This window comes from Mobula birostris, chromosome 19 (genome assembly GCF_030028105.1).
Source record: "Mobula birostris isolate sMobBir1 chromosome 19, sMobBir1.hap1, whole genome shotgun sequence".
NCBI lineage: Eukaryota > Metazoa > Chordata > Chondrichthyes > Myliobatiformes > Myliobatidae > Mobula > Mobula birostris.
Window position 1 is genome coordinate 52,022,369 of NC_092388.1, and position 24,703 is coordinate 52,047,071.

At 40.1% G+C, this 24,703-nt stretch overlaps 1 protein-coding gene across 6 annotated transcripts in view; it reads left to right on the plus strand.

The window, feature by feature from the left end:
* The window catches only part of kif13a (kinesin family member 13A), a 263,604-nt gene that overhangs the window by 141,553 nt on the left and 97,348 nt on the right, over window positions 1-24,703 (plus strand). For all 6 annotated transcript variants that reach the window (XM_072283575.1, XM_072283577.1, XM_072283576.1 and 3 more), the window contains exons 7-11: window positions 8,075-8,162; window positions 11,651-11,785; window positions 11,911-12,023; window positions 12,815-12,926; window positions 17,171-17,383. In XM_072283575.1, coding sequence (XP_072139676.1) covers window positions 8,075-8,162; window positions 11,651-11,785; window positions 11,911-12,023; window positions 12,815-12,926; window positions 17,171-17,383 — 661 coding nt within the window. The remainder of the gene's footprint in view (window positions 1-8,074; window positions 8,163-11,650; window positions 11,786-11,910; window positions 12,024-12,814; window positions 12,927-17,170; window positions 17,384-24,703) is intronic.

A 24,703-nucleotide genomic window follows, 5' to 3' on the forward strand; every position in this document is an offset into this window, starting at 1 on the left:
GCAACACACATCAAAGTTGCTGGTGAACGCAGCAGGCCAGGCAGCATCTCTAGGAAGAGGTGCAGTCGACATTTCGGGCCGAGACCCTTCGTCAGGACTAACAAAGGGTCTCGGCCTGAAACATCGACTGTACCTCTTCCTAGAGATGCTGCCTGACCTGCTGCGTTCACCAGCAACTTTGATAACAAACAACTCGCTGGTTTATGATGTTAAAAGTCTGTTATGTTGCTTTTTTCGAGCTCTGTGCCTGAAGATGGTAAAGATCCCAGGTCTTTGGGCACACAGTAGATCTTTCGACTCTCCCAATGACACACGGGTCTCCTGTCTCGATCCACTTGTCTCCAGAGCCCCGAGATCTTAGGCTTCCAAACACGAGTGAGACTCTCAGGCCGAACCCTTGGCGTGCCGAGCAACCCCGAGAACAGGTCCCATTCCTGCAAAGAACTGAAGTCAGCATGTAACTTCAGGTCAGAGTCTTCAAAAGAACCCTGAAAGGGAAAAATAAAGATATTAAAGATAGAAATTGAACTGTTTCCAAGGATGCAAGCAAAGAAGTCGTCGTTTAGCACCATCTTAACCAGCAGTGTGTCCTGCTGATAGAACTTTCTTGTTTTGGCTCGAGATACTCGGTTTAGGAGTGTTGTGTCAGCCAATCAGGATGGCAGAATTGTGTTGTGTCAGCCAATCAGGATGGCAGAATTGTGTTGTGTCAGCCAATCGGGAGAAGGTTCAAGAGAGTGGGACAAAGAGAGATTTGTGTCAGACAGTAGTCTGGTTCGGAGTTTTTTTTTGGTGGGAGCTGCGGAGAGGACAGGAGGGAAGATGGCTGAGCATGATTTGCGAAGGAGCATCCCCGTTGCACGAAGTGCTTCGTGCAGATGAATGGCTTCAAGGAGGAAGGGCCAGTGCTCCTGAGAGAGAGCCCATTTGTTTGAGATGGATTTTGAGCAAAGTTCGGCATGTGTGTGTTTTCACACAGACCATGCGTCCAGCGTCTGAGTAAAGCGACAACTCCAGGATAAACTCCAACTTTATGTGCACATTTGGACTGAGTTAACTGTAATGGACACTTTTTTCTTTTCTTTTTCCTACCAGTTGTTCGATGAAGTTGAAATTTGTAAATATACTTCCTTTATAATTTTATGCGGTGTACGATCTGTTATTTCTTGCCAGCCAACAACTGTGTATGGACAGTATTTACACAGAATTTGCTCAAATCGAGGTTTCTTTAATCGGAACATCACAACATTTCATGTTTGGTTGAGCCCCAAGTCATACCGACCCTAGATGTATATTGTTTTTGAAAGGTGGCCTTCTCACTGCTGAGTTCTATGGCTGTTTGCAGAGCAAGCTAGCAAGCCAAGTTTGCATACAATCCCGGTGAGGGGGTTATGCTTGTTTTCCATGGAGATAAGATATACTAAAAATTTTATGTGTCAAACCATCTTCTGTTGCAATCTTTAATGTGGGCATTTGCTAACATCTTGCCAATATGAATTGTGATTCCAGGCAGAATCAACTGGTTTACAAATCAGTTAAGCAAAAAAGTTTGCTTAAGTAGAAAGTAGTTTTTCTAATCTTTCTATAGATCTGTAGATGACATGCTAATCTGACTATTTACTACCTCATCTAGTTTCTTCAGTTCTGTTGGTTGAGATTTGGCAAAGGTTATGTGTCGGGGCTTTCCAGCTGAAGATCAGTTCCAAAATATATAGGCTTCATTTGAAGCAAGCAAATGATCACTAAAACATGAGGGCAATAAACAGAGGTGAGTGTGGACAAAAGGTAATGCAGGGCTGATATTTCCATCATTTTGGTTTCCAGAACAGGGACACAAGCTCAAAATTAGGACCCAGCCATTCATGATAGAGATGACAAAAAGAAATTCCTTCCAAAAGATACAATAATTGCAAGATAATAACATCTAGAAGTAAAACCAGTACTTTCTGTATTACATCACCTCACTTTACACCTCCAATATCCAAATAGTTAGACTGCTTTTCCAATATACATGTAAGCGGTAATTTCCTCTTATCTAAACATTGGGAAGGGAGAAACAACTGAATTCATTGCCATCACAGACTCCATTATCTAGCCACCAATTTCATCCACTCCCCAGTAACTGTCTGAAACGGACTGTACAAAATGAAGTCAAGATTGCTTCAAGGGTGAACTGTGGACCACGTATCATTGACATTGCTAAGACTTCATGCTTCTACTTGTTTAACATTATCTGACTCAGCCACTGCCTCAGCTTTTGTGAAAAGGCATCTATGCTTTTGTTATCTTTAGGTGTAATGATTCAAATCATTAGTCCATGCTTGTTTCTTTATCCTCGAGCTTCAGGTCCAAAGCTCTGCTCCCATGCCCAGACTTGTATCAAGTCCCATTTACCTTTATCCTTGTACTTACTGATTCACTTTGGCTACTACTTCAGCAAGCCATGAATATTAAAACTTCTTTTTACAAATTCCTTTATGTACCTCTCCCTCCCTGTAGTCACTTCCAACCGGAAACTATCCAGGATGTTTGACTGTAAAACTATATTGCCCAGGACCAGTTATCCATATTGATTGTGCTTTCTGTTGCAAAGGCTGTAACTTTGGAAATCCCTTCCTAAACATATCCTACATATCCCATCACACTCCCTAAATCTTACTATTCAAGCTTTTGGTCATTGACTCTGCTATTTCCCAAGTGATTGCCTTCAGCTTTTGTTTGTTTCATTTGTGCAAAGCACCTTAAAATGTTTTGGCATCTTAAAGGTGTCACAGAAATTGAAATAGCCTGCCTATGTGTGTGAAAGGGTCAGGGGGTTCTCACATAACTGCAAGGCTTGGTGAACTATTTAATGTGCCCTCAAATAATTCATCCAGCCATGCATTTTTACCAATTTTCACCACATGCATCAAACAGCGACTCGTTACCATTTGAGGGATATTAGCAGATGTTAATCAGTACAAATTCTGATAACTGGGATGTTGGTTGGGGCAATGGGAGAGACTTTAGAAACTTTGAATATTCATATAATTTCACTGAAAGACACAACTTTAGTCAGTACAGTATAACACTCCATTAGGACTGTGCTGTCAAGTCCTCAAGTTCCTGAAATATGAGTCGACCCTATAGTGATTGTAACTCAGAAGAAAGACAACTAAAACTGACCCAATGCTAACTGCTTAGAGACTTGCAAGAACAGTCTGCAAACAGAAATGATCAAAACTTTCAATACAACAGTGCAAAACTATATGAAATAAGTTCTGGAAGTAGCTGAGAGAAGAAGACAAAATTGGATCTAAGGTTTCATGGAATATCTTGAGTGTATTGAAACAAATGGAAGTCTTTTACAACATCATGGTTACTCATTAAGTAACAGATATCAAAAAGCATTGCTGACAAGCAGTGAAAAATGGAAGATACTTTAAATTGGATGAAACTGTTTGATGCTTCTCTAAAAGTTTTGATGGAGCAAAAACGGCACCTTCTTGATCTAATGCCAGAGATGAATTCTGTCACATACGGATCACTGTTTTTCTTTGCATAGTTTGTTTCTGGAAATGATTTGCAAAATGAGTTGCAGATACTTGATTAATCTCATTTGAAGAATCTTGTGTTGCTATGGAACTAATTGTAAATGAGTGAAAGAATGGATAAAGATGAGCAGGGTGGGGGACTAATTGGCAATGACAACAGTGACTGCAGTGCTCTAGTTGTAACATCTAATAAGATTCATATACTGTAAATGTAGGGCATAATTATTCATGCAAGGTGCTTCTTCATGAAGTGTCAGCTTTGCATTTTGTTCCATTAAACAAATTATCTAATTGTTAATGGGAAATTAATCCCTGATTTTCACAAACAGCCTGGAATAATTTATGTGTTAGGATACACTAGATTAATATATAGTCCAGCACAAAAACACATCAACACCATATAAAGAGTTAGATATTTTTAAAAGTAATTTGTGGTCATCAATAATCAAGGTGTAAATTATTGTTGTAATTTTCAGAACACTCACTGAGATCCAGCATACAAAGTGAATCATCTTCTCCCTGCCAAGCAGCACTCTTCTATTTAACCATGGTATTTGGTTTTAAACTATGAAACTCTCCAGGTTGTTTTATTAAGAAACTGTAGAAGCAAGACATTTAACAATAATATTACACATAAGATATTCATATTCATTTACCAATGGGTCAGATGAAATGCTGTTAAAATCGAAAGAAGCTACACAAAGTTGTAAAATTAGTCAGCTCCATCATGTGTGCTAGCCTCCATAGTATCCAAGACATCTTCCAGGAGTGGTGCCTCAGAAGGGCAACGTGCATTATTAAAGGCTGACATCACATAGGACATGCCTCTTCCCATTGTTAAAGCTAGGAAAGTGGCACACAGTCAGCAATTCAGGAACAGCTTCTTCCCCTCTGCCATCTGATTTCTAAATGGAAATTGAACCCATGAACACTACCTCGCTTAAAAAATTATTTAACTATTTAATATACATGTACGCTTACTGTAATCCTCTTTTTTTTCTATATTTATCATGTGTTGCATTGTATTGCTGCTGCTAAGTAGCAAATTTCACAACATATGCTGGTTATATTATGGCTGATTCTGAAATCAACTGATGAAGGGTCTTGGCCTAAAACATCAATTACTTATTCATTTCTATGATGCTGCCTGACCTGCTGAATTCCTCCAGCATTTTGTGAGATGTATAGGACACTAGTGAGGCTACACTTGAAGTATTGTGTTCAGTTTTGATCGCCCTGCTCTAGGAAAGATGTTATTAAACTGAAAAGAGTGCAGAAAGGATTTACGAGGATGCTGCCAGGATGTGAGCGACTGAGGTTGCACAGGCTAGGACTTTATTTCTTAGAGAATGAGGGACTGTGGGGTGATCTTATAAGAGGTGTGTAAAATCACTAGATGTATAGATAGGGTGAGTGTACTCAGGGTTTGGAAATCAAGAGCTTGAAGACATAGAAGTCAAGATGAGAGGGAAAAGATTTGAGGATAACTTCCTCATCCTATACATCTGTACCATGACCTCTCAACTTTCAAACTCAGTGCCTTGATTTATGAAGGCCAGTGTATGAAAGCCTTGTCCGCCTGTGAGTCCTCTTTCTACGTACCATATGCTTGTACTCCAGGGGCTCATTTTTTCTACAATGCTCTCCAAAGCCGTGCTGCTGACTGTGAAAGCCCTACCTGGATTTCACTTTCAAAGTGCTACATTCTACACCATCCAATCATTCAGCTAATACTGCTCCCATTCTGCCAGTGGGCTATGGTTTAAGTATTTTAACACAGTGACAGACAATGAGCAATTGTTGCTGGTACTACACAACGCATTGCAGACAATTGCCATGTGAAGGTTTGGCAGTGCACTCAATGGCAGATACGTGATGCAGAATGTTAATTATGAGGACAAGTTTAGTTGTTTCTTCATTCACTTTTGCAGACTATTCAGGTAACTGCATGTCCTTTAGAGGTCAACCAGCTTGGCCATTGATGGACATTGGAGATTGCCCAATTAGTGTGTACATTTTCTTCTTTGTGCTGCTACCAAGTGTTGTTCAAGGGGATGAAGAGACAATCTTCATAGAAAAAAATTAAATAAAACAGCAAGGTAATCAATGACAAAATCAGCAGCAGTCTCTCTACTCCTTTTTGTTAACTTTAATTCACCCTGATTCGTGTGTTATATGCCACATTACTGACTAATATACCGTATGACTATGTTACGAAATCATGCAAGGTCACATCTTTCAGTGCTTTCAGCCTGTGCTAGTGTGCTTTAAGTACCAGAGCTACTTTTTGGTCTCAATCTGTCATTGCTCAACCTTGTCAGGTCTCAGTACCCTGTGGTTTTATTAAACTGAGGCCACATTGAGCATGGTGACCTTAACTTTATGCAATTTTCAATAGCATTGACTGCTCTCCTTGGTTGGTCATTATATTTCTGATTGTTTTTGAGATCCCTGGAATAAACATCAATAGCAGCTTGCTTCGGAAGGTTAACTGCTAAATTATTTCTGTATTTCCAAGTATTATCCTTTCCAAGATGATCCGAAATGGAAAAGGGAATCGCAGAGGGAGCAATCCCTGTGGAAAGCCCCATTTGGGGTGAGGGGCAGGGTGAATCGGGAAGTAAAGATATGTTTGGTGGTAGGAGACATTTGGAGATTGTGGAAGTTGTGGAGGATAATGTGTTCAATGCAGAGGCTGATGGGGAGGTAGGTAAGTACCTACAAGAGGGACTCTATCACTGTTAAGGCAGCAGGAAGATGGGGTGAGCACGGATGTTTGTGAAATGGAGGAGATGCAAGTGAGTCGGGCAACCTAAGTGCTACACCTGGCCATACACCTCTTCCCTCACCTCTACTCAGCGTCTAGGCTGTCCTTCCAGGTGAGGCAACACTTCACCTGTGAATCTGCTGGGGTTGCCTATTCTGCCACGGTGCTCCCGATGCAGCCTCCTCTACATTGGTGAGACCCATCGTAAATTGGGGGACCGCTTCGTCAAGCACCTCTGCTCCGTCTACCTCAAGCAGGACTTCCCAGTAGTCAAACGTTTTAATACCGATTCCCATTCCAGTTCTGGCATGTCGGTCCATGGCTCCTCTTGTGCCAAAATGAGGCCACCCTCAGAGTGGAAGAGCAACACCTTGTATTCTGTCTGGGTAGCTTCCAACCTGATGCAATGAATATTGATTTCTCCTTCTGGTAAACAAATTTCACCCCCTTTTTTCCTCTATTCCCCACTCTTGACCTTTTACCTCTGCCTTTCACCTCCCCCAGTGCCCCTTCTTCTTCCCTTTTTCCCATGGTCCAGTCTCCTCTGCTATCAGATTCCTCCTTCTCCAGGCCTTGAACTTTCCTACCCAGCTGGCCTCCTTCCCCTCCCCCAACCTTTTTATTCTGGCATTTCTCTCTTCCTTCTCAGTCCTTCAGAAGGGCCACGGCCTGAAACTTCGACTGTGTATTCATTTCCATAGATGCTGCCTGACTGCTGGGTTCTTCCATTATTCTGTGTGTGTGGATTTGGATTTCCAACATCTGCAGATTTTCTTGTACTTATCATTTATAATCCAATGCTAGCTGCAACGCATTCGCCCTCTCACAAAGAAGAGAAATTTTACTCTATCTCTGGCCCTTCCAGTTGAGCTGTGGCAGTTTTAGTGTGTGGGTGCTTTTTAAATGTTTTGAGGACAAAGAAATATTCCTGTTATAGTCATAGTCATTGTCGTAGTCATACTTTATTGATCCCGAGGGAAATTGGTTTTCATTACAGTTGCACCATAAATAATTAAATAGTAATATGTAAATTATGCCAGGAAATAAGTCCAGGACCAGCCTATTGGCTCAGGGTGTCTGACCCTCCAAGGGAGGAGTTGTAAAGTTTGATGGCCACAGGCAGGAATGACTTCCTATGACGCTCAGTGCTGCATCTCGGTGGAATGAGTCTCTGGCTGAACGTACTCCTGTGCCCAACCAGTTCATTATGTAGTGGATGGGAGACATTGTCGAAGATGGCATGCAACTTAGACAGCACCCTCTTTTCAGACACCACCGTGAGAGAGTCCAGTTCTATCCCCACAACATCACTGGCCTTACAAATGAGTTTGAAGGGATGCCAACGTTAGTTCAGAAGGTAAATTCTGCCAGCAGTTTGTATTGATGTGGGCTTCCTTTCTGGTCCCGATGAAGGGTCTCGGCACAAAATGTCAACTGGTTATTCATTTCCATGGATGCTGCCTGACCTACTGAGTTCCAACAGCATTTTGTGTGTGTTTCTTCAGTGTATACCTCTGGATCTGAAGTTTTTGTCAGACTAAATAGAAACATACTTGTTATGTCCTTGTGTAGCTGATTGACAATCCATTGGTTCGCTTTGTTTTGTCATACTACATTTGCACAAGTTCCAGCTTTGACATTTGTTTCACATTCCCAATCTTACATCTAGGCTTGCAAAATCTTTCAATGTGAATTCTCTCCTTGAAATTTAAATGATTTATTTAGCATTTGATAGTTCTGTATTTAAATTACCTTCATTAATTTCTTTTCTCAGGAGCCGACACACCCTGAAAGTTCGAGAGCACAAAGTGTTGGGTCCATATGTAGATGGCTTGTCACAGCTGGCTGTAACATGTTTTGAGGTAAGTAGTTGGATTGACCTTTCACACTTCTGTCGCAAATATTAAACAAATTGTGTTTAAGTTGAAAGAACAACAGCTCTTCCAGAAAAAAAAGATAACTTCCATTGATAGTTCATGCTCCCTTAAGTTTATGGTTTTTATGAGAAAACTTCACTTGATTTTTATTATTAAACATGGTTTTGTACCGTTATCTGGATATGTTGATCAACAACAGCAAAGCTCAAAGCCATAAAGTGAACTATGTCTTTTCAGGTTTGTTATTTTGTGCATAATTTTTATGAAAGAAAGTTCTTAACCTTTTGTTTGTGTCAGTGATGAAGTGTCATCGATAATTGGTTCATTGTTTTGAAAAGATAAGCATCTAAGGTTCTTACTTTCGTGCTTAATAAAGTTGCAGCCTATATTTGAACTGTTGGCACACCTAATTGTGAAACAAGCTTGCACCAAAGTATTAGACTTAGTTTAGAAATGCTAATATGTTCATGTAATTTGCTTCCAAGTAATTTTCTACAGGATTCTTACCAGACCTGGATTAATGCCATTTTTCCTTATTGTAAAGTAAGCTAATTGTTCTCATTAAATTTTCTCACTCCATTCTTGCTAGGTTAAACACTGTTAGTTCATCTAATGATTATTATTTGAGCAAAAATAAACTACAGAACTTTAATGATTAGCGAAACACAATAATGTGATGGCCAGCTGAGGAATGAACTGGTGATATGATATGGGATCTCTGTGCAATGTCATGTAACTCACCTTCAGTGCATCAGCAAATGATATAATTAGTTTCTATCCTCCAATTTTGTGGATCTTCCAGTCCTTCAATTAGCAATCAAAAGTGCAGCCTATAATGGTTGTGTAATATCAGTTTAGTGAAAAAGGATCTAGTGCTTTTCCGGCTTTACCATGAATAAATTCTTCTCAGGTTTCCAGCTGGCTACTGGTATCAAATATAACCAACGTTTCTTCTTTGAAGAAGCTGGCAAAGTTTGTCATGGAAACGTCGGTTAGAATCGATACCTGTAGCCATCTGGAAGCCCGAGAAAAGTTTATTCATCTGTTTTGTGTTTTGTATGCTATTACTTCAACAGCAGTTATTGAGATTTTAGAAGTTGTTATGCCTTGTCTAAAGGACAAATTGGAAATGTAGCTATGAGTTTCTACTGTATTCTGTCCACTTGTATGGAAGCATAGATGGAAACACATCTATCTTACCTATTGAACAAAAGAATACTTGATGGAAGTGTTTCTAAATTAATTTCATGACTTTTTTTTAATATTGGAAGCACCATTTCTCTGTGTATTTTTCTGTGTACTGCATAAGGCGAGGTGTGGTCTTTGCTGCCTCCCCATATCTGTGGTGCAGAAAGTTCAAATCAGTGACTATCTCCTGCACTACTACCGGAATGAAATTCATCTATTTTTCAGGAGATTATGAAAGTCTGAAGTGTTTTTCAGTTGTCTTCTGAAATTCAACAGACTAGCTTTTGTAGGAATGTTGCCATTTGGCTGTTGATTTAAGATTGATCCCCAGATTATACAAAAGTCCTGGTCATTTTTCTTTCATACTCTCTTGGTGATATAACTCTTTGCAAGCTTTTCATTTGTCTTCAACTTATAACAATGTTATTTGGTATCTTTTAGTCTTCATTTTCAATTTCTTTTGGATATGCCCTGCTATCTTTTTTAACTGCCTTAATGTCTGATTTTGTTTAATGCTCTGAAATATCTTGAGACCTTTCACATGAATGGAAATCTGCGGAAAGTTGTAAACAGCTCCATCGTGGGTGTTAGCCTCCGTAGTATCCGAGACATCTTTAAGGAGCGGTGGCTCAGAAAGGTGGCATCGATCATCAACGACCCCCACCACCCAGGGCAGGCCCTCTTAGGAAGGAGGTACAGAAGACTGAAGGCACACGCTTAGTGATTCAGGAAGAGTTTCTTCCCCTCTGCCATCCAATTTCTAAATAGACATTGAAACCATGAACACGACCTCACTACTTTTTAAAAAAATTTCTGTCTTTGCGCTATTTATTTTAGTTTAACTATTAAATATACTTCCTGTAATTCAGTTTTTTCTATGTTTATCAGGTATTACATTGTACTGCTGATGCAAAGTTAACAAATTTCACAACATATACCTGATTCTGATTTTGAGTATTGTTCAGAATCAGGTAGTGAGATAAAAGGATACTCAATTTAAGTACAGATCAGCAGGAAGTTCTTCTCTACACAGGTTGTGAATCTTTGGGGCACTCTGCTATAAAGTTGTAGAGGTTGAATCCTTGAAGTTATCCAAGGCAAGCATTGATAGATAGTGGGCTGATGTGATGGGGAAAGCAAAAAGCCCGTAGAGTCAGTTTGAAGGAAGGTTTGGAATGCAAATGAGCATCAGATGTGTTTGCTGAATGAAGCGAATGTAGTGTCTCCATTCTTGTAGTTTGATGTTAGAACTACCATCAGTTTGGCGACTTAATGATTTGCATAAGTCCTATATCCATTTTCTCTTTGATATGCAAGGAATGGTGGAGCAGGTTGGACAAATTGTGACTGGGATTTAGAAGAACAAGGTTCAGAAAGTGCTTGAAGGATTCAATGCTGAGAAATTGTTACCCCTTTGTGGAAATCTGAATCTTTGAGATGGGGGCATTGTTTCAGAATAAAAGGATACTCAATTAAATAGAGATGAGCAGGAAGTTCTTCTATACACAGGTTGTGAATCTTTGGAGCACTCTGCCATAAAGTTGTAGAGGTTGAATCCTTGAATTTATTCAAGGCAAGCATTGATAGCTTTTCAGATGACAGAAGGGTTGAGAGTTTTGGTGAACAAGTAGGAAAATGACATAGTGGCCAAAAAAAATCAGTTACAATCTTAATGAACGTCAGAACAAGTGTGACTGTGTGAGTTTCCTCCAGGTGCTCCAATTTCCTTCCACAGCCCAAAGCACACCAGCTGATATTGTAAATTGTACCATTGTAAATTGTCCTGTGATTAGGTTAGAATTATATTGGGGAATTTCTGGGTGTCGCATATTCTGCCTTGCATCTCAATAAACAAAGAGAATACATAGGCTATTTTTGATCCTAATTTTACAGTGCTTGCTGAATGCAAATTCAAGACTTGTTTGCTTAAACAACATTTTGATCTGAAGGAGCTATTTGGTTCAATATAGATTAGTATAGCATATAAACCTGTACTAATGGAAAGTATTTCCCTTACCAAGGGGAGGAAAATATTTCGTCAAAGTATCCAAATAACATCTACAACGTGTCTCTTCAACATGTTTTAATGTACTGTTCCAAGCAATCAATGCATTTTATTGGTGAACGCAGCAGGCCAGGTAGCATCTGTAGGAAGAGGTACAGACTGTACCTATAGATGCTGCCTGGCCTGCTGCGTTCATCAGCATTTTTTTTGTGTGTGTCGCTTGAAATTCCAGCATCTGCAGATTTCCTCATGAGTACATTTTATTGATGATGTTTTGCAGGATATTGAATCCTTGATGTCAGAAGGAAACAAATCACGAACTGTTGCAGCCACCAACATGAATGAAGAAAGCAGTCGCTCTCATGCTGTCTTCAACATTATTTTAACTCAGACCCTGTATGACCTACAAAGTGGAGTAAGTTTGTGTCTCTTTCCTTTTAGATGAGAAATCACGTCGATTGATATGATTTGTATGGATATCTGTAATTTACTGTTCGCATTTGTTACAGGTTTAATGCAACCACTTTACTTCCTTTTTAGACTTCTGGTGAGAAAGTAAGTAAGCTGAGCCTGGTGGATCTGGCTGGGAGTGAGAGAGTATCCAAGACCGGAGCTGCAGGCGAACGTTTGAAGGAGGGCAGTAATATTAACAAGTGAGAGAACAATGTCAATTGAATATAAATGAACAAGAGTAACTTTTTATAGGTTTGTGTGACTTCAAATAAGTCTAAAACGTTCATTATGTCAATTTTCAAATGGATGCCTGTTCATGTTAACACTTTTTGTCTCAGTTGATAGCACATTTGTTGTCTCACAGGGCAGTGGATTCCAGCTCGCTTGAGAATGTAGCCATATAATCTTGGTTGACATTTGAATACAGACCTGATTGAGTGCTAAACTCAGTGCTGTTGCCTTTGGGGTCAAACATTATACTAAGCTCTGTCTGCCTTTCCAAGTGGATATAACTAATCCCTTTGATACTTTGTGAAGAAAAGGAAGAAATTCTCCTATTATTTCCCTGATTATTTTCCTCTCGGCCATTGTTACAAAACTGATTACTCAGGCATTCATTTAATGGGGCTTTTCCTTGCTTAAACTAGCTGTCATGTTTTCCCAAAAGTTATTTGCAAATGGTTCTCCATCCTACCAAGAAATAAAACAACTACTGAGCTTTATTTCTTTGGATTCAAGCTTAATTAGTAATTTCATTGAATAAATAAAGAAAAAACATTTAATTACAGAAACACCAATGAAGGGTTAAATTTTAAATTGCCTAAGAATCAGAGTCGGGTGAATAGTTGTTAGACCATTCCTTGGATACAGATTTTTAATTTTTTAAAAATAATTTTCCAAATGAACACTTCATATAATTTGTTAAATTTATTCAATGTTTAACAGAATTATGAGTCTCACGGTTATGAATTTTGCTGTGTTTTCTTCTCAGATCCCTTACAACTCTAGGGTTGGTTATTTCTGCTTTAGCTGATCAAGTAGGAGGAAAGGGCAAAAACAAGTTTGTGCCTTACAGAGATTCAGTACTCACCTGGCTTCTCAAGGTATCAGTATGAATGGAGAGTATCCATCAAAAGAACTGTATATGGTGAAAAGACAATTGCACATTGCACGCCAATATCAAAAGTCACCTGATATATAAAAATAACTACATGGGAAATGGATTTGCATGCAACTTGAGCAATGATCTGCTCAGCATGTGCAGGAAAGGGGGAAAGGGAATTGATTTTTGCTTCAGATTTCAACATGTACACTCTCCTGAGTCTCCATTACATGCAACATTGTCTTACTGGATAATAAGGATCTTGTTCTTGGCCCAACTATGATAAACTTATGTTATAGGTCTCCCAACAGCCAGCAGGACAGGTATGTGGGCAGATTGTGGAAAGATGTAGTGCAGGAGGATAATTGTCATGGGTGATTTAAACCCCCAATATTGATGGGGATTTCTTTAGTGCTGGCGGCTTAGATAGAGCAGAATTTGTTAGCAGCATCCAGGAGGGTTTCCTGCAACAATATGTAGTCAGTGAGGGATGGAGTCATACTAGATCCAATGAATGAGCCTAGCCAGTTGAGCAAAATTTCACTGGGAGATCATTGTAGGAACAGGGACCATAATTCTGTAAGTTTTAAGATGATTATGGATAATAACGATAAGGTATGTCCCTGGGTGTGATTGCTAAATTGGGTGAAGGCTAATAACAAGAATTGGAGAAGGTAGATTGGGAGAGTCTGTTTGAGGCTAAACCCACATCATATATTGGAGTCATTTAAGTACTATTTGTTTGGAGTCCAAGGGCTGTATGTTTCTGTGAGACAAAGAATGCCAATAGATTTTGGGACTTTTGGATGACAAGATATTGCAAGTTTAGTCGAAAAGAAAAATGAATGTCTAGGAAATATAAAGGAAGCAGGAAAGAGCTTAGAACAAGGAATTAAGAGGGCTAAGTGGGTCCATGAACTGTCCTCGACAAACAGGATTATTTGTAGAATCCTTCAGCATTGTCTGCATGCATTAGGAGCAAGAGGGTAGCAAGAAAAATGATAGATCAATTCAAGGATGATGGAAGGCATTTATGCTTGGAGCCAGTGGAAGTTGGTGAGGTCCCTAATGAGTACTCTGATTCAGTATTTACCAAGGTGGGTGTCTTGAAAAATATTAAGGTGGGTAAGCCCCCAGACTCTGGTATCTAGTAAGGGAGGAGATTTCTCAGATCTCGACAAGAGTTCTGTATCCTGTAGCTACAAATAAGATGCTAGAAATCTAGTGAATGGCCAGTGTTGTTCCTTTGTTCAAGAAAAAACAGGGACAAACAAGGAAATTATGGCCTGTGAGCCTTGCTTCACTGGTCAGGAAAGTTTTAAAGTAAATTCTTACAGACAGGGTTTACTTGCATTTGAAAAAGCATGGAATTATCAGGCATAGTCAGCATGGCTTTGCATCCAATAAACTTATTGGAGTTTTGGAAGAAGTGACGAAGATGATGCAGGGTAGGGGTAGTCAACATTGTCTGCATGAACTTTAACAAAGCTTATGACAAGTCCTTCATGGTATGGTGGTCCAGAAAATTAAACTGCATGGGATCCAGTTGAGATTGTAAATTAGATCTCAAATTGGATTAGTCGGAGAAGACAGGGTGTAGTTGTGTGTCTTTCTGTCTGGAGGTCAGTACTGGCACCTCTGTTGTTTGTAATATGTATTAATGATTTGAAAGAAAATGTAGCTTCTCTGAGTGGTAAGTTTGCAGATGACACAACCATTGGTGAAGTTCCGGAATGTGAGTGAGGAGGCTAGTCAGAATATACAGCAGGGCTTAGGTCAGCTGCAAATTTGGGCAGGCAAATAGCTGATGATTTCATTTGTAAATGTTTGAGATGATTCAATCTGGGGCATCAAATACAAGGGGAAAAGTACACAATAAATAGCAGGAACCTTAGGAGCACTGATGTATAGATAAAGTCCATCGCTCTCTGAAAGTGATAATACAAAAGGATAGGGTTGTAAAGAAGCTTACAGCATGCTTGCCTTGATTGGTTGGGACGTAAAAGTTAACGAATTGTGTGTAAAACTTTGCTGAGGCTGCATTCGGATTATTGTGAATAGTTCTAGTTGCCGCACTAATAAGAAGGATTGGGAGGCTAGAAAGAGGTTCACCACAATGTTGCCTGGATTTGGGAGTATTAGCTAGGAAGAGCGGTTAGACAAACTTGGGTTGTTTTCTCTTGGAATTTGAGTGGGCAACCTGATAGACGTTTATAAAATTATATATGGCATATATGGGGTCGATACAGTCATTTTCCCAGGGTAGAAATGTCAAATACTGGACAGTATGGGTTTAAGGTAAAATGAGGAACATTTTGTTTACACATAAAGTGGTAGGCGCCTGGAACCCACAGCCAGGGTGTGTGGTTGAAACTGATACAATAGCAATATTTAAGCAGTAGTTAGGCAGGCTGATGAGCAGGCAGAGAATAAATGGTTGCAAAGGGCCCATTCATGTGCTGTAGTCTTCTATGTTAATATTAAGGGTTTAACCTGACATGATTTTGGGGATCAAATCAACTTAGAACAAATTTGTTAATCAATAGCCCTAGATGACAACAATATGATGGTCACTTTTCGAGGTCTTTTGAGCGGGGCATTAGAGCAAATGGAAATCATTTTCTTGGTGCTTTTTCGGGGTATCCTAAAGATAGATGGGGTTAAGAGGAATGTGTGTCTTGTACTGTATCACATTCTTACCCTTTTAAGCGAAACAATAATTATTGCTTTATGTAAAAATGAGTAAATTTGAAGAAGTGCTGAATTTCAGCGAGGGAGAATGGTGTAACAAATTATGTTACAATCATTATTAAACACTGCATTTTTTTTGCCTCTGGATATTTGTGTGCTTTTTATATTAGCTTGGTTGCTTTCTATTTCGGAGTAAGAGGATGTTGGCTGAAGTTGTATTTCAAGACTTCAATATCTAATCCTTCCTTAGATTCCCCTCAACACTGAGGATCAATCATTACTTATTGAACTTCATGTTCGGCTAGGGCCTGCTTGCACATGAAAATTTTGTTGGTGAAGTTTGGAGAAGAGCTGAGAGAACTGCTTTGAACTAACGTCAGAACTGTAATCCCGAACTTGGCAGTGTAACTTGTCTGATCACATGACAACAAATTCCATTTCAGATTGGCTCATCATTTGTCAATTAAATCAGATGTTGGAAATACAAGGCCTTTTTGTGAATTAATTTAGCTGAGTGAAACAACAAGGATGTTAGGGAAGTTACATCAAACTCCTTTGGCATAATCCCCTTTTTGAGAAATTATGACAAATTTGGGACCGATTTATCTTCATGTCAAATACCACACTGTCAAAATCTTAGACACAGCATTTTAGTTGCATAAAATAACTAAATGTGGGAATGTTAATTAGATTGTGCCATAAACATTTAAGATTTAGTTGCATATGCTTTGAGCAAGTGCTTTTGTTTTCGTACTTCGTAAAGAAGCTTATCCATTTTAAAGATGCTTCTATATCTAAATGTTTTCTTGTTAAGTACCTTTTAGCTTACATTTCACGTAACATACGCATTCCCTTTATTTTTAATGTATGAAAGTAAAAAGGAGCTCCATACTCCCGAGCAAACTGACAGGAGAGCTCCACCTCATTTATTAGTGTTACTGAGTCTGTGCATACCATCTGGAGACTGGGTTTGAAAAACTTACTTCCATAGACATTTCCAGAATCTGTATCAGTTTGGTGGTCGTTTTCTTTCACCCAGTGATGGGGGGGAAAGGTCCTAGCAGCTTCCAGTCCAGAAGGCCAGCTGATGTAAATTTACCCATTATCCTTATAAAAGCATCACCTTAAGTGAGGAAGAGACTATTAACGCATATAATGATAGGCAATGTAGAGTTTCACCATGATTTTATACATATTATGTATATTGACCAATCTCTATCTTTAAAGAATGAACTGCAAATGTTACTGGTGTCTCAGACAAAGTTTTTGATCAGACCAATTGGCTCATTAATTTGCTGGGTACAGGCTGGCTTTGATGGTATAAAGGCAGAATTTTGGTTGTACTCTTACAGCAAAATGCTATATTAAAATAATATTCACAAATACAGTGAAACATATTTGAAAAGTGAACAAATTGTTTTTGGCAGTATTTTATGTTTCTGAATTAACAAACTGTTACTATGTGTATCACTGAAAGACTTTAGATGTATGCTGTTGTTACATCCCAAGAGCTGATTGTATTGTTAATGGTAAACATTCATTTTTATGAATTAGGACAACTTGGGAGGAAACAGTAAAACTGCCATGATAGCAACCATAAGCCCGGCTGGCGACAACTATGAAGAAACTCTGTCTACACTAAGATATGCAGACCGGGCAAAACGCATAGTAAACCACGCTGTAGTGAATGAGGATCCCAATGCCAAGATCATTCGAGAACTCCGTGAGGAAGTAGAAAAACTTAAGGAACAATTAAGTCAGGCTGAGGTAAGAAGGTGAAGGTGAATGACCAACATTAGAGCACAGAGTATGTTTATGACATGATTTCTTACTGTTACATTAGCCAGAAGGTCCAGGTGATTTATCTACCTTACAACCCTTTAGTTTCCCAAGAGCCTTCTCATTAGTAATGGCAACTTCACACACTTCTGATCCCTGACATTCTGGACTTCCACCATACTGCAAGTGTTTTCCACAGTGAAGACTGATCCAATTCCAACACCTCCCTCCTCTTTCTTGATCTTTCTGTCTCTATCTCTGGAGACAGCTTATCTACTGGTGTTTACTATAAGCCTACGGACTTTCACAGCTCCCTGGACTATTCCTCTTCCCACCCTGTCTCTTGCAAAAATGCCATCCTCTCCTCGCAATTCCTCCATCTCTGCCGCACCTGCTCTCAGGATGAGGCTTTTCATTCCAGGACGAGGGAGATGTCTTCCTTTTTTTAAAGAAAGGGGCTTCCCTCCCTCCACCATCAACACTGCTCTCAAATGCTTCTCTCCCATTTCACGCACATCTGCTCTCGCCCCATCCTCCTGCCACCCCACTAGGAATAGGGTTCCCCTTGTCCTCACCTACCACCCCACCAGCCTCCAGGTCCAACATATAAATCTCTGTAACTTCTGCCACCTCCAACGAGGTCCCACCACCAAGCACATCTTTCCCATCTCCCCCCTTTCTGCTTTCTGCAGGGATCGCTGCCTATGCAACTCCCTTGTCCATTCATTCCCCCCATCCCTCCCCACTGATCTCCCTTCTGGCACTTATCCTTGTAAGTGGAACAAGTGCTACACATGCCCTTACACTTCCTCCCTTACCACCATTCAGGGCCTCAGACAGTTCTTCCAGATGAGGTGACACTTCACCTGTGAGTTGGCTGGCGTGATATACTGCGTCTGGTGCTCCCGATGCGACTGGGAGACCATTTCGCTGAACACCTAAGCTCTGTCCACCAGAGAAAGCAGGATCCCATTCCACGTCCCATTCTCATTCTGAAATGTCTATCCACAGCCTCCTCTACTGTAAAAATGAAGCCACACTCAGGTTGAAGGAACAACACCTTATATTCTATCTGGGTAGCCTCCAACCTGATGGCATGAACATTGACTTCTCTAACTTCTGTTAATGCCCCATCTCCCCTTCGTACCCCATTCCTTATTTATTTATTATTATTATATATTTTTTCTTCCCCCCTTTTTTTTCTCTTTTTTCTCCCTCTGTCCCTCTCACTATAACTCCTTGCCCATCCTCTGGGTTTTTTTCCCCCTTCTTTCTCCCTAGGCCTCCCGTCCCATGATCCTTTCCCTTCTCGAGCCTTGTATCCCTTTTGCCAACCAACTTTCCAGCTCTTGGCTCCATCCTTCCCCCTCCTGTCTTCTCCGATCATTTCGGATCTCCCTCTCCCCCTCCCACTTTCAAATCTCTTACTATCTCTTCTTTCAGTTAGTCCTGATGAAGGGTCTCAGCCCGAAACATCGACTGTACCTCTTCCTATGGATGCTGCCTGGCCTGCTGTGTTCACCAGCACTTTTTGTGTGTGTTGCTTGAACTTCCAGCCTCTGCAGATTTCCTCGTGTTTGCAAAATATTTATTCAGTTTGTCCGGTATTTCCGTGTCCCCCATTATTACCTCTCCAGCATCACTTTCCAGTGGTCTGATATCCACCCTCACATCTCTTTTACACTTTAAGCATCTGAAGAATTTTTTGGTATCCTCTTTAATATTATTGGCCAGCTTACTTTCACATCCCATCTTTTTCTTCTTAATGATTTATTTTAGTTACCTCTGTTGGTTTTTAAAAACTTCCCAATCCTCTAGCTTCCCACTAATTTTTGCTCTAATACATGCAGTCACTTTGGCTTTTATGTTGGCTTTGACTTCTCTTTTCAGCCACAGTGGTGTCATCTTGCCTTTAGAATACTTCTTCCTCTTTGGGATCTATATATGATATGCCTCCCAAATCATTTCTAGAAATTCCAGCCATTGCTGCTCTGCCATCATCTCTGCCAGTGTTCTTTAACAAACAGTTTTGGCCAGGTCCTCTCTCATGCCTGTGTAATTCCTTTTATTCCACTGTAATACTGATAGATCTGACATTAGCTTCTCCTTCTCAAATTTCAGGGTGAATTCGATCATATCATGATCAGTTGCCACTAAGGGTTCTTTTACCTTAAGCTCTCTAATCAATTCCAGTTCATTGCCACAGCACCCAATCCAGAATAGTTGATCCCTTAGTGGGCTCAACCACAAGCTACTCTTTTAAAAAAAAACACCATTCCATAGGCATTCTAGAAATTCCCCCTCTTGGGATCCAGTACGCACCTGATTTTCCCAATCTACTTGCATCCCAATGAGTATTGTAACATTCCCCTTTTGACATGCATTTTCTATTTCCCATTTTAGACAACATCCTTACTACTATACTTGTACTGCGTGCATTCAAATATAACACCTTCAGTCCTGTATTCGCCATTTTCGTTTTTGTCCGTCTTTTAAATTTTAAAATAATAAATGTCGTTGAAAACATCAAGAAGGGAAGACGCAGGCTATGAACCAGAGTAGCACACACAAAATGCTGGAGGAACTGAACAAATCAGGCAGCATCGCTGGAAGGGCATAAACAGTTAACGTTTTGAGCTATGACCCTTGAGCAGGATTATAAAGGAAGGGGGCAGAAACCAGGAAAAAAGTGGGGAGTAGGTGAAGGTGTACAAGCTAGCAGGTGATACATGATACCAGGGGTCCATTCTTATTACCTCTCACCCCTCAGGTTCTCCTCCTCTTTCCCTTCTATGGTCCACTGTCCTTACTTATTAGATTCCTCCTTTTTCAGTCCCTTACCTCTTCCAGCACCTCCCAGCTTCTTACTTCATCCCCTTTCCCACCCACCACAAGGCTGTGTGCTTAGTCTCCTGCTCTACTCACTTTGCACTATGTTATTGGCTCAGCACAGCTCCAGTTCAAGCTTGCTGATGACATCACTGTCATTGGCCAAATCAAGGGCGGTGATGAATCAGCCTATAGCAGGGAGATTGAATACCTGGCTGAGTGGAGTTGTAACAACAACCTCTTACTCATTGTCAGCAAGACTAAGGAGCTGATTATTGACTTCAGGAGGAGGAAACCAGAGGTCTCTGAGCCAGTCCTCATCAGAGGTGGAGAGTGTTAGCAACTTTAAATTCCTAGGTGTTATTATTTCGGAGGACCTGACCTGGCCCAGCACGTAAGGGCAATTATGAAGAAAGCATATCAGGACCTTTACTTCCTTAGGTGTTTGTGGCATGACACCTAAAACTTTGATAAACTTCTGTAGATGAGTAGTGGAGAGCTTATTGACTGACTGCATCACAGCGTGGTCTGGAAACACCAATGCCCTCGAATGAAAAATCTTACAAAAAGTAGTGGATACAGTCCAGCCCACCATGGGTAAAGCCCTTGCAACTATTGAGCACATTTTCATGAAAGCAGCATCTGTCTTCAGGGACCTCCACCACCCAGCACATGCTCGCTTCTCACTGATGCTATCAGGAAGAAGGTACAGGAGCTTCAGGGCTCACACGAACAGGTTAGAGAAGAGTAACTACACCTCAGCAATCAGGCTCTTGAACCAAAGGGGATAATTTCACTCAACTTCACTTGCCCCGTCACTGAAATGTTCCCACAAGGTTCACTTTCAAGGACTCTTCATCTCATGTTCTCGGTAGTTATTACTTATTTATTTATCATTGTTATTTATTCTTTTAGTATTTGCACAGTTTGTTGTCTTCTGCACTCCGGTTCAATGCCCTAGTTGGGCGGTCTTTCATTGATTTTGTTATGGTTATTATTCTATAGATTATTGAGTATGCCCACAAGGAAATGAATTTTAAGGTGACATATAGGTAATTTGACAATAAATTTATATTGAACTTCAAACCTTCCCTCTCAGCTGGTCACAACTGCCAGCTTGTTCCTTTCGCTCTCCCACCTTCTCGTTCTGGTCTCTATCCCCTTCCTTTCCTGTTCTGATTAAGGGTCTCGGCCTGAAACATTGACTGTTTATCTCCCTACATAAATGTTGCCTGACTTGTAGAGTTCTTCCGGCATTTTGTGTGTGTGGCTCAAAATTTCCAACATCTGCAGAATCTTTGTGTTTATTATTAGCCAGAGCTTACCTTCTTACTTGTTAATAAATAAATGCGGTTGTTCCTCTTGGACCAACCAGACAAAGTATGTCTAATTCCTTTCTGTTCAGTGTCTGTGCTTTACAGCTGGTCTCTGGTGATTCCAGGAGCAGCGTTGGATGTTAGAATTTTATGTCTTATAACTTCTAAACATAGAACTAATCAAAAGAAAACACGGAGCTGGGATCATGTGTGTACTCTAGATTTGTTTTTACTTTAGCAAAATGCACACGCGTGACGTGATGGCATGATGGTGTATGCCATTCACGTACTTTTACATATAACCTGTAATGAATTATTTAAAGGAAAAAAGCTCAATCAAATAATATATTTACAATACTACTCAAATATTACTGTAATATTAAATACACAGCAAGAATGTGTCAGCTTGTCTCTGACTTTGATGACTGAGGGACGATCTAGGCAGAGAAGAGAAGGTGGGCAGTGATTTCCACTGGAATCTCTAGTGAGAGTGAGAAAAATCCAGCCCAAGCAAATTCTGTCTGCCTACAATTTTATAGCACTCATCGTTATTTCCTCTTTTTTTCTGATGAGTGGATTAAAAACGATCTCAGGCCTGTGCTATTTTGCTGTGTTATTACTGTTGAGTTAGTGTAGTTGGAGCCATTTGATCTGCCCTGTACAGTATATGAACTTAGCAGGGACTCTATCCAGATCTAGTCAAGACAAAGACAAAGACAAAGGAGCAGAAGTAGGCCATTCGGCCCATCGAGTCTGCTCCACAGCTCCCTCATGAGCTAAACTATTCACCCATCTAGTTCCAATTTCTGGCTTTTTCCCCATATCCCTTGATACCCTGACTAATAAGATACCTGTCAATCTCCTCCTTAAACACCCTCAATGATCGGGCCTCCACAGCCATATGTGGCAACGAATTCCACAAATCCACGACCCTCTGGCTAAAAAAATTTCTCCTTATCTTTGTTTTAACTGGGTACCCTCTAGTTCTAAGACTATGGCCTCTTGTCCTGGACTCACCCACCAAGGGAAACAACCTTTCCACATCTACTCTGTCCAACCCTTTCAACATTCAAAACGTTTCTATGAGATCCCCTCTCATTCTTCTATACTCTAATGAATACAATCCAAGAGCCGACAGACGCTCCTCATATGTTAGCCCCTGCATTCCAGGAATCATCCTCGTAAATCTTCTCTGAACTCTCTCCAACATCAGTATATCCTTTCTAAGATAGGGGGCCCAAAACTGCACACAATATTCCGAATGAGGTCTCACCACTGCCCCATAGAGCCTCATCAACACCTCCTTACTCTTATACACTATTCCTCTTGAAATGAATGCCAACATAGCATTCGCTTTCCTTACCTCCAATCCAACTTGGTGGTTAACCTTTAGGGTATCCTGCACGAGGACCCCCAAGTCCCTTTGCACTTCCGATTTTTGAATTTTCTCCCCATCTAAATAATAATCTGCCCGATTATTTCTTCTTCCGAAATGTACAACCGTACATTTGTCAACGTTGTATCTCATCTGCCATTTCTTTGCCTACTCTCCTAAACTGACTGAGTCTCTCTGCAACCTTTCCGTCTCTTCAACATTTCCTGCTCCTCCACCTATCTTGGTGTCATCTGCAAACTTGGCCACAAAACCATTTAATCCATAATCTAAATCATCGATATACATTGTAAAAAGAAGCCGCCCCAACACCGACCCCTGCGGAACACCACTAGTAACCGGCAACCAATCAGAATAGGATCCCTTTATTCCCACCCTTTGCTTTCTGCCTATCAGCCAATGCTCCACCCATTTCAATATCTTTCCTATAATTCCATGGGCTCTCATCTTATTAAGCAGCCTCATATGTGGCACCTTATCAAAGGCCTTTTGAAAATCCAAATACACAACATCCACAGCCTCTCCCTTGTCAATCTTATTCGAGATTACCTCAAAAAATGTGGCTAACGAGAGAGGTTAAGGCAAAAATAAAAGCAAAAGAAATGGCGTACAAGGAAGCAAAAATTAATGGGAAAAATGAGGACTGGAAGACCTTTAAAAACTTACAGAAAGAAACTAAGAAAGTCATTAGGAAAAAAAAGATGAATTATGCAAGGAAGTTGGTGATTAACATAAAAAAAGGATACTGAGAGTTACTTTTAAATATATGAAGAGTAAAAGAGTGACAAGGGTAGATATGTGACCGATTGAAAATGATGCTGGAGTAATTATAATGGATAACAAAGAGATGGCGGAGGAACTGAATGAGTATTTTGCATCAGTCTTCACAGTGGAAGACATGAGCAATTTACCTGATAGCCAGAGGTATCAGGGAATAGAATTAGGTACAGTCAAGATAACTAGAGAGGAAGTGCTTGGGAAGCTAAGTGGACTAAGAATAGATAAGTCTCCCGGCCCGGATGAGGTGCACCCAAGGGTTCTGAAGGAGGTGGCTTTGGAGATGAAGCATTGGAAATGATCTTCCAGGAATCAATAGACTCTGGCATGGTTCTGGAGGACTGGAAGGTCGTAAATGTAGTTCCGCTATTTAAGAAAGGAAGGAGGCAGCAAAAAGAAAATTACAGACCTATTAGTCTGACGTTGGTGGTTGGAAGGATATTGGAGTCAATCCTCAAGGACGAGGTTATGAAATACCTCGAGGTGCATGACAAGATAGGCCGAAGCCAGCATGGTTTCATGAAGTGAAGTTGAAGAAAAGATTTAGTAAATCAGTGACTGGAACTAGACATAGTTATCAAATATCTCAAAGATAATTTGCCTGTCACATGTAAATGTCAGAACTATATTATCAGGAGGTAATGACTAATGTAGGACCCTTTGGAAAATTAATCACAAGAATGTAAAATGTTGAACTTAAAATGTCAAAAAACAATATCTTTTCCATATCTAAAGAGAATTGGTTTTGGAACCAAGTACCTGAACTGTTTTGGACAAGTCTAAAGCTTAATTGCTGATTTCTGTTAATTTAGCTAATCTAAAGTAGAATGAATTTATTATCATGATTTCATTCAGACTGTGAAAAATGTTTATTTGCAGAAGACAAAGTACATCTTCAACTAATCCTATCTTTCAATGAAGATATGAGGTGGTTAACTTCAAAATCAACTGAAGATTCACTTTTTTTTAACCTCTGCCCTGATGAAGGATCAG